At 37.4% G+C, this 16,416-nt stretch overlaps 1 protein-coding gene across 1 annotated transcript; it reads left to right on the forward strand.

The window, feature by feature from the left end:
• Positions 1 to 523: 523 nt before the first annotated feature.
• LOC107300188 (vascular endothelial growth factor receptor 3-like) lies at positions 524 to 13,749 on the forward strand (the record flags this gene model as incomplete). Its single annotated transcript, XM_015829527.1, has 11 exons — positions 524 to 556; positions 1,316 to 1,319; positions 1,436 to 1,548; positions 2,690 to 2,852; positions 4,030 to 4,169; positions 4,523 to 4,538; positions 5,788 to 5,940; positions 7,668 to 7,785; positions 9,070 to 9,224; positions 9,733 to 9,895; positions 13,611 to 13,749. Coding segments are annotated over exons 1-11 (1,197 nt in total), but the record flags the coding sequence as incomplete, so codon positions are not given.
• Between the last annotated feature and the right edge of the window lie 2,667 nt (positions 13,750 to 16,416).

Here is a 16,416-nt window from a genome sequence, read left to right on the forward strand (position 1 = left end):
GAAATGCCTGATTTTTCTATTGTATAGTTGTTTTAACTGGGCACAGTATGGATTTTACCATTTATCTATGTATCTACATTTGTATAGGTATCCATTTTACATAGTGACTCTGGGGGGAAATACCTAATAAAGTACATAAAAAAATATTAAAAACACAAGTTCAATTAGTAATAAAAACAAGGTAAAAACTACAAAAGATACAGCATGTCAAGAAATCATACAGGAGTGCATCTGGTTAACTATCACAGGGATCTCCAACCTGTGGGCCGCGGCCCGGTAGTGGGCCATGGCCTGCTGGCCACCAGGCCACAGGACAGGCTGGCCAGTGCGTGCACATGTGCGTGCACGCACCCCCACTCGTAGTAGCACTGTGGCCGCAGAGTGCAAAAATGAGATGCCACTGCGCTGCACAAAAACAGGAGGCCACGGGGCGCAAACACGGGGTGCTGCGGGGCGCAAAAATGGAACAATGATGCGCCTTGGGGTGTGAAAACAGGATGCCACTGCGATGTGGGGCGCGAAAATGGGGCGCTGCGCTGTGCAAGAACAGGGCAGGGTTAGTATCACATGGGCGCTAGCCCCACCCCATTTGCATCCCAAGCATGCACACATGTAAATGCTTCCCCCTCCCTTTCCCTCCGGTCCGCACCCAAGAAAGGTTGGTGACCTCTGAACTATCATATAGCCATCTAAAGGCTTCACTCAAACATTGGATTCCCAAATTCATTGGCAAAACTATGTTTTGACTATCTTCCAGAAGGCTAACAAGGTTGGAGCCAGCCTCACCTCGAGGAGCATGATTTTTGTTTATTAGTACTAACCAAGGTAATAGTAGAAAAGACACGATTTAATTCAAAATAAGTACAAACACATAATCCAAATTATAAATAAATCTTGAGTCCAAGATGATGACACATGAGATGGTATGTTTGTGAGAACCATCTGAAAATTGTATACCATAAACATTGGGGTTGGAGTTTTTAATTCAAGCTCTAAGCATTAGCATAACCCATATGAATTAAAATAGTTTGTTTTGGTCCAAGCAAGGTTGCCTATAGAGAAATCTCTTACGATCTCACTTGATTTTTAAGTGCTTTGGCTATGAAATGTGAGAAGGTACAATGAAGATATGACTAATCTAACCTAACCTAGCCTAAACCTTATACAGTATTTACAGACATAGAATGTAAGATTATACTGAGCCTCACACAAACATAAATATGAATAAAATCTAAACACTCTTAATCCACAGTTTGGATCATGTTTTATAAAAGTGCTTATGCATTTACTTTTTTTTCTTTTTCTTTTTTCCAAGTTTGGTATCATTCTTCATAGCAATTAGTTAACAAACCAAAACAGTTTCTAGAAACTCATCACATTTTCTTTGTTTTCTGCTGCAATTCTCTTCACCCTCCACATTTTCTCCTCTTCTCAGATTTTGACCAGCCTTTCATTAATAAACCGGAGACTCTTCTTATCTACAAGAAGGAAAATATCTGTGTTCCATGCCTGGTATCTGTTCCAGATCTTAACATCACTTTGCTGTTGGTAAGCAATGTTTTGTTTTGGTTTTTTCAGAAAGATTCAGGATCCTACCTCATTGGCAGGCTTTCCGGCACAGACAGAAGTTGAAAAAAAAATACTCTTTGAGATAAATAGAGGGGGGGAAGCAAACCTGCTAAAATGATGACCTTTGAAAAGTTCTAGAGTCTGCTAAAACTATGACCTTTACAAATTTCTGCCTCAGATACCGTATTTTTCTTTTTCTTTTGGTCTTAGTTTGCTTTTGCATTGCTGTCTTTGGATTTTCTGTGGATTACGTTACTATGTTAATGATCTTCCTGGAGAAGCCTAAAACCACAACACAGAGGTTTTTAGTAAAAGAGAAGAAATTTCTGGAAGCAAGAAAAATATTTCATTAGTATTGTTTTTTTTTGGGGGGGGGAAGGGGCTACAGTGCCTGACACAGCAATGCAAGAAGGGCAGTTTTTAGAAATTGCAGTGTTTTTGAGAAGGTTATAAGGACCATTTCTTACAATCCTTGACCTTCTTATTTCTTATAACTCAAAAACCAAACTCAGGTTTGCTCTTAGCCAATTTTCATTGGCAAATATATTAAATGATAGTCGGCCCGCAGCCAAGGATATGAGTTCACAACCCATGTAGTGCTTTCATTTTTAGTCTCCTGCTCAGGAATTGCTGCTATCTGCTGATAATATTTAGATCACACTAAATATTTCACTTTTCCTCTTTTTAATTTTTTTAAAAAATGCTTTGTTCTCTAAGCCAGAGGTCCCCAACCTTTTGGGCACCAGGGACTGGTTACGTGGAGAGAGGTTTTTCCGCAGACCGGAGAGTGCGTGGTTTTGTGTGCTGCCTGCATCCCGCAGATGGGGCTTTGCTTGTTTGTGCGGCCCAGTTGCTGGCATGCCACGGCCTGGTACCGGTCCACAGACCGGGGGTTGGGGATCCCCGCTCTAAGCCATTCCGGTTCATTGAGATAATTGCTTGATAAATGATTCGTTAGAGTTACTGTAGATAGAATTCACAAAGGGAGAAACTACAAACGATGCTTTATTTCATCAACAAGACAAACCATAAAACAGGAACTGGCTGCAGCGGCCATTTGGTGAAGTTGTGGAAATTGTCCCTGCATTTCTGACCAGAGTTTCCAAAATGTTCCTTCTAGACAACTTCTGTCATCTATCCTGATGGAAAGAACATTCTCTGGGACAATAAACGAGGAATGCTGGTCCCCACTATCCTGATCAAGGATTCCTGGTTTGTTCAGTGTGAAACTCTCATTGATAAGAAACCTTTCAAATCTAGTTTCTTCATTGTCCACATTGCAGGTGAGTTTTGGAACGGTTTGTTTTGCAACTGGTATATAAAATTGCAACTAATAAGGTGCCTTAAAGAAGTTCTTTAAGGCATGTTGTTATAACCGTGGTTTAAGCAGTGGCTAAGTCATTGATTCAGAGAAGGAACATCGGGCATGAATACTAATCCCAGTCCAGAACTTGATCACCAGAACCTCTGGGGCAGACATACTTCTCTCTCATGCTGAAGAACAACAAAGAACTCCAAATATATCTGTTTCCAGATAAAGATTGGGGTAACAGTGCTCAATGGTGAAATGCATGCTTGTAAACATAGACACTGACACCTTCACACTCTTAATTTCACCCCACCTCCATTACTTCTCCATATATCTCTATCCCAGAATGTTCTTTAAGGAGGTAATGCACATATAACTTCACACCTCACTTTCTCTTAACTCTTTGTCCTCTTTTCCTATTTCTCAAATGAGCATTTGTAATTTTCAGTCTCTCTCTCTCATTCTCTCTCTCTCACCTCTCTCTCCAATATATGCTCTTCCCAAAAAGCATCTCATCTTATCCCAATCATTAATCTATCACTTTTCCATAACAGCACATATTTTTTTAACTTTTGCATATTGCTACAACAATACAGTTGTACTAATGTAGAGACTTATACATTATACACACAAAAAGCATGCATACCTTAAGGAGTAAACAACTTGCTGACAGAAATTATTGCAGAATTAGAAGAAAGTAAAATAGCATTAAAATGGAAGGGAAGTAAGAAAAGTATTAGGGCAAATAAAATTTTATACCTATTTTTAATGCAGTGGTACTCATCACTGTTTTTCATGGCAACATATTTTACAAGGCATATTCCTCATCCAAAATGCATTTGTTCTTTGGTTTTGGCCACTACAACTTTTGGACAATTGTAGGATGATGATAATTATATAAGAAAGAGATTATTGTTTTTAGGCAAGAATTTAAACATTCATTCCAAGAATTGCATGAGAACACAGTTTAATGGCAAAGAATTTATCAAATGTAAGTAAGCGGGCCTAGAATGCCAGTGAATCTACAATGTGTGATTTTGCCTTACATAGTGACATTTTAGTCACTTAAAGCAAAAATTCTGTTTCGTAAGGAAAAGCTGAACTCTATTTGTTTAAATAGTTGTCTTTTTCCTAACTACATTTTCTACCAGGGAATGAGCTTTATGACATTCAGCTGTTTCCAAGGAAGGCCATGGAGCTATTGGTGGGAGAAAAACTAGTTATCAACTGCACAGTATGGGCTGAATTTAATTCAGGAGTTGATTTCCAGTGGGATTACCCTGCAAAACAGGTATGAATTAACATTTGCTTTTCTTTCCTTTTTAGCCTCTATAGTTAATATGTCCTAACTCATTTTGTTATTGATCTGTGCAGGAGTGTCAAACTGGTGGCCCACGGGCTGGATGCATCACTTGCAGGCCACACCCACCCTGGCTCTGCAAAGGCAAAAAACATTGCGATATGTCACGATATGTCATGTCACACGATCGAGTTTGACATCTGTGGTCTATAGGGGAGGGAGGGAGGGAGGGAGGGAAGAAAGAAAGGAAGGAAAGAAAAAGAAAAAGAAAAAAAGAAAGAAAGAAAGAAAGAAAGAAAGAAAGAAAGAAAGAAAGAAAGAAAGAAAGAAAGAAAGAAAGAAAGAAAGAAAGAAAGAAAAGTTTTCAATGTTCCCTGCCAGCTTTCCACAGAAAAATGCAATGGAGAAGCTGGCAGGAAATCGAAAGTTGCTATTGTTCCCATTGCTTTTTTGCCCAAGTGTGTGCTCTTTCTGTTTCTCTGTTTAGTCAAGGAAATATCTCTGAAACAAAGACTCAATGGGCCACAGGTGGTCTAGTTTTGCATCCAATTTCTACTCCCACATTCTTTTTCAGAGTAGCCCCATGTAGAACACGATACAATAGTCAAGGCTTGGATAATGTTGTGAAATGTGCTCTTCATCATAACCATCACCTGCAAATCCATTGAGCTGAAAAATCAGTAACACTCCCAATGGCTGAACTGCTCTTTCAGGAGGAGGGCATCTTTTACTAAAATAGGCTATAGCTTTGTCTCCAAGTGCAGCTATCCAACTACATCATTTTAGCCTCTGATGCTGTTTTTTTTTAAATAGGTAAAAACAAGAACAATAACAACTTGGTTAATTTTTTTAAGAGTTATTAAACTGCACCTTCATCTACTTCTACTATTTTCAGTGTGAATCCTGCTGGTTTGTAGCATTTAATACATGTTCCAAAGTACAGCCACAACTGAGGACAAGTTAAATGTCTTATTGGTCAAGCCAAGAACTCATTTCACTAAAGCCATGCTATCCACATTGTTACAATGTTCCTTGTGATTTCTGTTTAGATAATGACTTTGAGCAAGATCCAATACCTGGAATATGGCTGGACTTGCTATGAAATGACTCCAGGATGGGTGGGTGGGTGTTCATGTATCAAGAGAAGATGGTGACTGAACAGGAAAAAAGACAAGAGCACCCTCTAACAAGTTTGGGCACTCATCCCTCCAAATGTGTCTCATTGTCTTTTTCAATATTCCTATTTCCTCTTGACTTCTTGTTATATAGGGGAGTTTACAGAATAGGTGCTAGAATTTCATATCCTTACTGTTGGGCAATTTTCACATAATTAAAAGAATACGTTTCAAAAACTCACCAAGTATCTAAGGACATAGTTTTCCTTGACACCCTGGGAAAAAATATTTTGTAGATAGTAATATTTATACGAGTTTCCAACTATAGTATCAACTAGTTTAATTAGTTTATCTTGTGAAACCTTTGAGAGATACAAACCATCTTGTAACGAGAAAAGCTGTGTTTTTATGCCCCTGAATTTCATTTCTTCCAATATCAACTCTGTTTTCTCTTCCCCTCTATCTCTTCTGGCAGATGAATCGGAAAGTGTCAGAACTGCCTGAGAGGCGGTCCCAGCAGACCCATACTGAACTCTCCAGCATCTTGATCATCCAAAATGTGAGCCAACAGGACCTGGGAAAATACACATGCAAGGCTAGCAGTGGGGAGCAGAACTTGAAGGAGAGCATAGATGTCATCGTGCATGGTAAAAACCACTAACTCCGGCTAAGAAAACCTGTTAGGTTCTTTTAGATTCTTGTTAGCCCCCATCAAAACTGTGATGGGACTATAATTCCCAGCAGCACAGTTAACCTCTGGGCAAGTATGTAATGCTTTGGCTAGAAAAAAAAAGAAAAAAAATGTGGCCTTGGGAAGGAATTGAGGTGGTATGTTGCCATATATGTTGTTCTCCATGTAAGATTTAATGAGATAACCTTACAAGAAGAAACATCAGTACAGGATTACTATTCTTGTCTAGTAGCTAAGTAAATATCAAGCTGGGGGAAAATCAGGAGAGCCAGACAGTTCAAATGTGTATAAAGATTTATTGTAAGCTTAAGCTTTCTACAAGAATTTGAACTACTAATGGTCAAGGGAAATTAGTGGGAGTTAAAAATAGAAAGGAATTCAAGGTGGGCTGGACTTAGATCTCCTGTGGGCAGGAAGGGACTCATGATTGATGACACATTTGACCCCTCCCTCAGGCTCAGCCTGGTCACCTCCTACAGTAAAGGATATATTGCTTAGTATCTAATGTATCAATAAGTTGTTCAGTTGCCCTCCATGGTCCTAGGATTGGAGTGGGAAGGTATGTGCATCGTACTTTACAGAGAACTGAGTGCAATGTCTTTTTGAATAATTAAGTACCCCTTTTAATGTCAAAAAGCAATGAGTAAATTAGCTTCCTGGTGTTTTTCATCCACGTTGTTGGTTTTAAAACAGTTTATCTTCAGTTTTACATACTGTATATAGTATTCATATTGGATAACAGTGCAGCCAAAGTAGGAAAGTTAAAGCTTACATATCTTGGAAACATCTAGATGACTAAGAGCTGCAGATAGTATCTTTATTTATGTATTTAATTGATTAAGTGTAATATGGCCTTTTTTGACAACCCCCATTTTTCCTGTTAATATCTATGACTGGCACATTGCTCAGTATACCATATACAACTGAAGATAATCTTTGGCCCAAAGAACATTGTGCACACTATTGCAGGAAATGTGTATGATTAATCAATCACAAAATGCCCATTCAAAAACGTTTCTTTGCTTGAACAGGAACATCCTGGCAAAAGAAGTAGAAAGCATTCAATTAACTTCTATGATGAAATAATATTTATTTACTTATTAATTACCAAAGTAATGTCCCTTTTCTTGTTTTTTCCAATACATAAGGTGGCTTAAAATAAATTTAAAAATGTAGGATACAAATCATAACAGAAAAATCCAAACTAAAATCTTCCAGTCAATTAATTAATAGTAAATCTTAGCAAAACAGAATTTTAACTATCTTCCTAAATATTAGGACAGCAGGTACCAAATACGAATCAGACAGGAGAAGGCTGTTTTCCATGGACTCAATAACAAAGTTTCTGGCAATACTCTGGGAGCATTCCTCAAAGGTCATTTTCTCCTGATCTGAATAACTGGGAGCTTCTTAGTGGATAAATAAGCACATTAGCATTCCTAGTATATTAAAAAAAAACAGTCAGTGTAGCATTGTGGTTTTGTGGCATAAAATGTAAATTGGTGTATCATTTTTATATCTGGACAAAAACAAAGATGTACAAATCTAATGAGTGGGTCTACATCCATAAAATTATAAATTTCCTGTGGAATAGATATCTCTACTCTTGCATCAGCAAACTTGTTTAACAATTCTTATTCTGTTCCCCCCCTCCCCTGTTCTTTATTCCAACTGATTTTACAGAGAAGCCATTTATCTACGTGGAAAGGAAAAAGGGCCCAGTGATAGAAGCAACAGTGGGAGATGAAATTGTGAAGCTACCAGTAAAGGTGGTTGCCTATCCCCAGCCTGAGTTCCAGTGGTAATACATTCTTTTTAGCACACAAAGTCTTCTTTGGATTTAGAGGCAGAGGAGGGAATTAGAAAAGAGAAAAACCACTACAGGTAGTGGTACCTCAATGTACGATTTTGTGTGTTTGGCAATCATTAAGTGAATAACCATTATCATTAAGCTAATCTGTAGTCATTAATCAAATTATTGTTCATTTTGGGGCAAAAAGTGAAAAGTTAACTATCGGTAATTATGATCACTTGGCCATGTGAGGCTGCAAATGGCTGTAAATGAGATCAATTGTTGAGCCCCTGAAATGCAGTCATGTGACTGTGGGGGGAGGGGCAGCCATCAGAACTTTGGAACAGGATGATAAGTACCTTGGAGGGGTCTATTGTATTTGAACAGTCACTAAGCGGCCAGTCACAAGTTGAGGACTACTTGTATTGTCAAAAAGGTTGTGCAGATGTCTATTTTAAAAGAGGAGATGCTTCCTCCTGTGATGGGATTAGCTTTGGATGTCTGTTTTCAAAATCTTTGTTCCTTGTGAATCTCCTTTACCAACGTAGTTTAATATCTTACATAAGGGAGAAAGTCATGAGAGACATAAATCTTCTCAGCCCATATTTCTGGAAGATATTTGAGGTGGTGGAAAGATTATTCTTTTTTTATTCATACCATTGCCAAACATATGAAAGCACACAGTTGTTCATATATGAACCCACAGAAAACAAATGGCTCTATAGCACCATTTAAAAGTCAGATCCACTTAAGATTTGAAGGCTAAAAAAAAATAATCAGAGAGCAGAGGTGCATAAACCCAGTAACTCCTTATCATTCCTTAAATTCATTATGTGTTTTGGAGGACTGACTGTAGCTACATGATCTTGGGAGGGGAGGGGGGAGCTCAGATGCTTTAAGAAATTTCAGACATTTCTATCAGTGTTGACCAAGATACAAAGTAAAAGAGCAACATAGGCATCTTATTATTTCATTCAGTAGCCCCCCCCCACATGGCAGTAGAAGATGATAGATCAGAATTTTTCCAATCTGTTGCCTTCCAAAGGTATTGGGACTTTGACTCCCAGAATTCTTAGCCAGCCTGGAGGGCGACAGATTGAGGAAGTCTCCATAAATAGTTCCCTTTCCCAGTAGAAATAAACCAATGATGAATCAATTCATATATATGGTGCTTCTCAGCAGATTTCAGAGTAAGCTTTTCTTAGGGGAAAATGAGTGAATTGGCTGATGTCCCATGGCTACTTTTTAGAAGCCTAAGCTATATACATACCTTCTTTCTCTGCTTCTGCCCAGGTTTAAGGATGGAAAGTTAATTTCCAACAGGCAATCTCAATATTCCCTCCAGATCAAGGATGTGGCAGAGCAAAACTCTGGCTCTTATACACTGGTCCTGAAGAATGGGTTGGCTGGACTGGAGAAGAGCATTAACCTTCAACTGGTGGTCAACGGTGAGGAAGAACCAGATGACTTATGACTTCGGACATATAGAAGTTAAATCTATCTTTATTCCCGATTTGTTTTATTCCATGAAAATGGTTTCCCAAATCTACTAAATTAGGCATGGTATACTGAGGTTGGACTAGGAGGAGTTGATGGCTGCTAGGCTATTTCCTCTCTCTCTTGCATAGAATAAAATTTTATATGAAAGCTGCAAATAGGTTTATCCTCTTTCTTTATTTACTATTTTTATCTATATTATTTTTATTTCTGTTTTATTTTGAATTTACCAGGGTACTTTGCCTTTTTACTGGGCAGTGTGAGAGCATATTTAAAAGTTTCTGGGAGTTAATTCTTCCCAAGAGAAGAATATGGATGACTAAAAGCAGTAGCAACACTTCAAAATTAGGGAGAGTTGGCCTGGAGGGGTTTTGACACGTGAATTAAAAAGAAGGGCATAAGCAGTCACCCAAAATGGCAAAACATAAAGCTGATACTTTATCACAATTATGCTTTCAGTTCCTCCACAAATCCTTGAGAAAGAAGCATCTTCACCGAACATTTATTCATGTAAAAACCGGCATGTACTTACCTGCACCGTCTATGGCATTCCAGCTCCAGAAAAGATACAATGGCAGTGGAGACCTTGGACACCTTGCCGAATGTTTCCCCAGCACAGTCTGTAAATGTCTTTCTTTTTAAAATATATACTGAATTCTCAATACCGCACAAGATGGAAAATTTTGACAGGTCTACTCAGGCTAGTGCACATGTGCTAAGTCAACCATGTTGAAGCCACTTCAGTTGCATCACATGGCTGGACACTAAGCCATTTGGATGTAATGAGGGTTTGTGCAGTTTGGCTTTATTGTATGAAAGGGGTTTGGACAGTGATACTGGAATACTCTTACATTATATAATCTTTCTGTGGTTTAACAGAGTCAGGACCATAATATTGGTCAAGAGCTAGCTCCGGTCTCTTTTTTGTGTTTAAAACTCACATGGAAAAGACTTGACTTTTTTTTGTATGTGTGTATAATAGACTGATATATTTATGGAAATTTGGACCAAAATCTGTAGATGAATATAGATGAAGTCCTTTGACTACTCTTACAAGTGTGAATTGTATGCTTTCCAAATGGCTCAGAGCCATACAAGATAAAAAATGTGACGTATCAACAAAAGTTTCTGATTGGAACTAAAAACGTCCTGCTGACACAGGGGGGCTTTAAGTTTTTCTTCCATCCTTAAACATCCTATTTCTAGGGCTGTGGATTTTGATTCAGAGAGGACAAGGTGCTTTGGATCATCTAACACCTCCTAACAGGCTCTTAAACCAAACAGGTCTTTTGCCAAGCTGGTATGGCAGGTTTACGGAGTTGCCAATTGGCAATTAAGTGAGCACCTTTTTTCTTCTTGTCCAAAATAATGCAGCACCCTGTTATTTTCTAGTTAGAGAAAACACAGTCTTTTAATTGTTTGTACAAAGTAACAGAAAAAGGAGAAATGGCAGATCTGTAGGATTTTTTAAAAAATGTTTATCTATAGAAAATTCACACTGCTGACTGAAGATTACTAAATAGAAAGTAATGGTTCTGTTTTAGTGTTCAATTTAAAAGCAGACTTGGAAGATTAATGGGAAAGTTTTCAGAGGTGTATTTCAGTAGCTTTGTTATTCACCAAAATAATGCATGAAACCCAATCTATGCATGCCATTTGTAATTAATGTACTTTAAAAGATTCCATTAGTATTAAGAGATACGAGTAAATGGAAGGTGATATTTAGAGTTAATCTTCAATGTGGTTTGACGAAATTCTTAAGGATAAGTCTAGCAGAGACTTTATAGTAGGTTTGTACATATTTAACACTATTAAATTCCAAAACTGATTATTGATACATGCTGGAAATAAGTTTTCTATTTTGTTAATTTAAAGAAAAAACACTCTTTTGATAAACATACAAGCTGTATCCTTGCTATAACAAAAAAAACCCAGTAAGCTTAATAAAAAAGTGTAAGTAAAATAAATTTCAAGCCATAGTAAATCAAGAGAATTTGTGTAAATCAAGAATTTTTCTCCAGAGACTTTAAGATATTTTTTTAAGAAAAAATTTCTTGTTCTTGCTTCATCAAGCCTATTTGTTTCTCAGTCAAATTGGCAAAGCACAATAATTCAGATATTACAAATAATCCCGAGGAACTCTTAAATGGACCATACAGAACTGTGATTTAATCTATTGCATAACAAAACTAATATCAGTTGCTGGGAAATCACAGCAAAAGAGTACTGATTTCCTTGTGTTCTGTGGCTGGGCTTCTTGGTCTTCTAGTTGACCATATGGGAAGCTGGAATCAGAATTAGTTAGGTTGATTCATCTGGGCTCTTATAGAAGATTCCATTCATATGCAAGTTTTAGGCAAGGATACCACAATGATTAATTGCAATATTAAGGGCTGGATAATATCTAAAAATATAAGTAAAAAGAGAAATAGAAATACATATGGAAAGTCTTCACTGCTTTTGTAGGTGGAAATTCAGTTGCTACCTGTCAAAAGGGAATGTAAAATCTCAACTCAAAAATGGTTTTGGACACAGAGATGTGTGTGTTTAAAGGAGAAAGCAGAATTAGTTATAAGAAAACAAAATAAATAACTATTTCTAAAGCAAAGAAGAGGAGTGAAAATAAATAATTAAAAAAAATAGAATAATATTAGGAACTAAACAGCTCCACAAATTGATACATGGAGGAAAACAGTTTTGGAAAAAAGGAACTAATAGAACATTTGGATATAAGTCAGTATTTAAAAAATTAAATTTTGCTGAGAGAGTACTATTTGGTACAAACATACATTGTGTTAAGACATAGTTTGCTCTGTTATAATTTATTAAGTAAATAAATGGCTGATGTTTCATAGTTCGATAAACTCCAAACCAGCAACATATGGCTTAGCACAGTGTGTGTGAACCCTGTTATGGTATCAGAAACCAAATGTCAGACTATTTGAGAAGTCCATACTGCTAGAAGAAGTGAGAAGAAAAAGAAGATGATGACCAGTAGCAAGATGGATGGTCTTGATTAAAGTGGCCGATGGAGAAGCATTGGGAGGCCTGAAGGGCCAGCTTGGGAATAGTTCATCCTAGAGATTTACTGAGTAGTTACTAAGAACTGACACCAAAATAATCAAATCAATCAAGAAAGGCAGGAAGCTGCTAAAAGAAGCTCCTGAAATCTTATGATTTCTCATACTCTACTTTGTGTGGGCTGAGAAGCAGAGAGGTTAACCACCTTTTTTTCTTGTCAGTTTATCATAAGCAGATATATGGATAATGCAACTTTGTAATGGCTACCTTTTAGCCTCAGTGTTATAGTGCTTGTCCTGTTCTTTATGACTCTCTTGTATTTTAGCTTTCTCCAGGGTTTTTCCTGGTTGTCCAATAAATAGATTTTTGTTTCACATAGAAGCATTGTTTAAAAATACACGTTAGACCCCAACACAGAGCAATTCATTTTTGAAGATTTTTGTGAACAAAGACAATGATAGGATCTCTCTCTCAAGATGGTTAATGCACAGGAATCAAACTGTCCCCTTCTTCCTTCAGTTAGGACAATGGGCAGCAAACATTTATTATTATTGAGACAGAAAGTGGCCTCTACAGTTGAAAGGAATGTGATAGCAAGTACCACTGACCCAGAAGGANGGAAATCAGGGCATTTCCAGTCCCACCAGAATTCTTTGTAGCTGTGTCAAAAGGAAGAGGAGCTAGTGATTTATAAGCACTGTCTTCCAAGGCCACAACTTTTCTGCTTATCCCAGTTCGTAATGATTTCCTGTTTTTAAAAAACAGGTTCTCATTCTAGGTATGTACTGAAGTACAAAGAAGTTATTTTCTGCTGATCGTGTCTAATGAACACATATAATCATTATGTTCTTGGTATGTTCAAATTATCCAAGGACTTTGCCCACGTACAGTACTCTTAATTATCTTCTTCCTTTGTATGTTTTCTTCTTTTGCTGCTCCAAAATATCAAGATTCTGTAAATCCTTAACAGTTGCCATAGACTTGTTATTCTCCTATTAAAGCTGCCTGACTTAACAGCCATCATAATAAATATGGAGAAATGTTATAACAAATGATACATTGTATGAAGGTCTACTTGTATTCTTCCTTTCTTGCTACTGATCAAAGTTAGTGGATGTTCCCAACATTCTGGCTTCATTAAACAGGGAGGAGGGAAATATAATACCCCTTTTAGGTATATGCATACAAAATTTTATCGTGTTCCGTCTTGCCAAATTTATCTGCTTTCCCTGTAAAGCACTGTTTCCTTGTTAGGGCTCCTTATTTTTTTCCATCTCTTTCTCTTTGGTGGGTACTACATAAACTGTAAACTGAAGCAGACCAAGGGCTGTACAACGCCATCAGAGGGACCGGATGCCTGAGTGTAAGGACTGGAAGGATGTGTCACAGATGGATGCTGTGAACCCCATTGAAAGCATTGACACCTGGACAGAGTTTGTGGAAGGAAGGAACAAGGTGAGGCCATTTCCCTGTTTTCTTTCTCCGTTGGAAAGAGGTAAAAGAGAAACTCTTCAGACTTATGAAATGGAATATTAGCTTGTTTTTTTTAACATAAATTCAAACTGTATTGGCTTTCCCGTATTATCATTTTTTGGTATACGGTTCACTCAACAAGTCTTTCAACAGACTAATGCTACATCCAAAGGAGAAGAATTGAGGAAGGAGAAATGAATTGAGCAAATTTGCTTTGGAAAAACTAAAATCAATCATTCAGTCTTTTGATTGAACAAACATATTGATTAATGAAAAAAAATATGTCATGAAATTATCTACTGAAAAATCTCATGATGAAATTGGTTTCATAATGAATACACTCATAAAAAAGAATGTTTTCAAGATTTGAATTTGATCAGACCAATGCAGTTACACATACCCATGCTTTGCATATTTCCTGAACTATCCTGCATGTTCTTGAAGTCTTGAGAATCAACCTAACTTTCTTTCCCAAAAAGGATTCCCACAAGGATGCGTTCATACTACAGCCCTTTGGCATTATTGAGGTGTTACTTTACTATGGCTGGTTGAAGGTTTTTACCTGCTTAGTGTTTACAAATAAACAATGCATGGCATGCAATTAATAACATATCCATAATTAACTCTGTAGCTGGAATCAATAGAAAGCAATCTATAAGACTAGGTCTTAATACAGGAAATGTTTACTAAAATTAAGAAACATGCAAAAGTACTAGAATATTTTGTCTATGTATGCCAAATATGCTGATACACAGATGAAATTCTTAATATCCCTCCAAACTGACAGAAATTGATTATACTGAGATAGCACTGAGATGGCTTTGCTTTTTATGTATATAATTTTAATTAAAGATTTACAAAGAAATAAAAGATAAATATGAAATAATATAAACTAGATAAGAGAAAGAGAAAAGGCAAGGAAAAGTATGAAAAATGTAGCACGTAAAAGAAAAAATATACAGCATCAGTAGGGCTGATGCTACCCAATTATATCTTTCAACAGTGAGAAAACTCAGATCCTAAAACTTTTGCTGGTTTGGATGGGGAGGAACCACGTCCATTTCAATCCAATGAAGACCAAGTGGTTGTGTGTTTGGGCTACCCAGATCTGGGGACATTCCATTTCTGAATGTGAATAGAATTTTAGTTCCCCCATTTAAGAGTGGTGCACAATCTGGGGTTTTCTCCAACTCACAGCTCAATTAGCAAGTAGTAGCAACTGTGCCCAGGAAGGCTTTTGTACAGTTTCGTCTGGTGCACTAGTTGGGCCTTTCCTAGACTGAGTGTTCTTTAGAAGATCACGCATACCCTGGTCACCTCACAACTTGATTATTGCAGCACATTCTACATAGGCTTGCCACTGAAAGGAGCTTCAGTTGGTCCAGAATGCCGTGGCACTGGCAGTGATGGGTACACTTCAGTATGCCCATGTAACACCTTTGCTTCATGACCTGTATAGGGTTGTCAATTTGTTTCCTGGGTCAGTTCAAAGTGCCAATTATTACCTAAGAAGCCTTACATGGCATAACTTACTGAGGGATTGCCTGTTTCCCATAGTATCTACCTGGCCAATTTGATTTGGCAGGGTTGATGCATTTCCAGTTCCTTCAGTTAAATAATGCCATCTATCAGGACTCCAAGTTTTCTCTGTTAGCAAAACATGCCCTCTATAATGAGGTTCCTCTGAGATCCAGACGGTTCCTTCCATGCTAATGTTTCAAAGAGCTATGAAGACTTAGCCTTTTGCCTAGGCCTTTGGTGACTGAGTGAAGCCCTCTTTGGATTGCATGGGTTCAATTCTTTTTTATTCCTGTCAGGGTTTTTTTTTTGTCATCTTTGTCATCCCCTATTTGTCTTTTGTCTATTATTGTATATTTCATTTTTTTGGGGGGGTAAACTCTCCAGAGCATATAAAATTAATAAATTATTATTATTATCATTAATACTTTTGAAAAATATGGTTAGAAATGTGCAGAATTTTTATCCAAAGTAGGCAAAGGAGTCTCAGACCTGGTATAATAATAATAATAATAATAATAATAATAATAATAATAATAATAATAATAATAATAATAATAATAATAATAATAGTAGTAGTAGTAGTAGTAGTAGTAGTAGTAGTAAAGTTGGAAGGGACCTTTGAGGTCATCTAGTCCAACCCCCTGCTCAGGCAGGAAACCCTATACCATTTTGGACAAATGGCTGTCCAGTCGCTTCTTAAAAACTTCCAGTGTTGGCGCATTCAACCTCTTCTGGAGGCAGGTTGTTCCACTGGTTAATTGTTCTAACTGTCAGGAAGTTTCTCCTTAGTTCTAGGTTGCTTCTCTTCTTGATTAGTTTCCACCCATTGCTTCTTGTCCTGCCTTCAGGCGTCTTGGAAAATAGCTTGACACCCTCTTCTTTGTGGCAGCCCCTGAGATATTGGAACACTGCTATCATGTCCCCCCTCATCCTTCTCTTCATTAAACTAGACATACCCAATTCCAGCAACCGTTCCTTATATGTTTTAGCCTCCAGTCCCCTAATCATCTTTGTTGCTCTTCTCTGTACTCTTTCTAGAGTCTCAACATCTTTTTTACATCATGGTGACCAAAACTGGATGCAGTATTCCAAGTGTGGCCTTACCAAGGCATTGTAAAGTGGTATTAA

Source organism: Protobothrops mucrosquamatus, unplaced genomic scaffold (assembly GCF_001527695.2).
Source record: "Protobothrops mucrosquamatus isolate PMUCROS unplaced genomic scaffold, P.Mucros_1.0 scaffold6331, whole genome shotgun sequence".
NCBI classification, from domain to species: Eukaryota; Metazoa; Chordata; class Lepidosauria; order Squamata; family Viperidae; genus Protobothrops; species Protobothrops mucrosquamatus.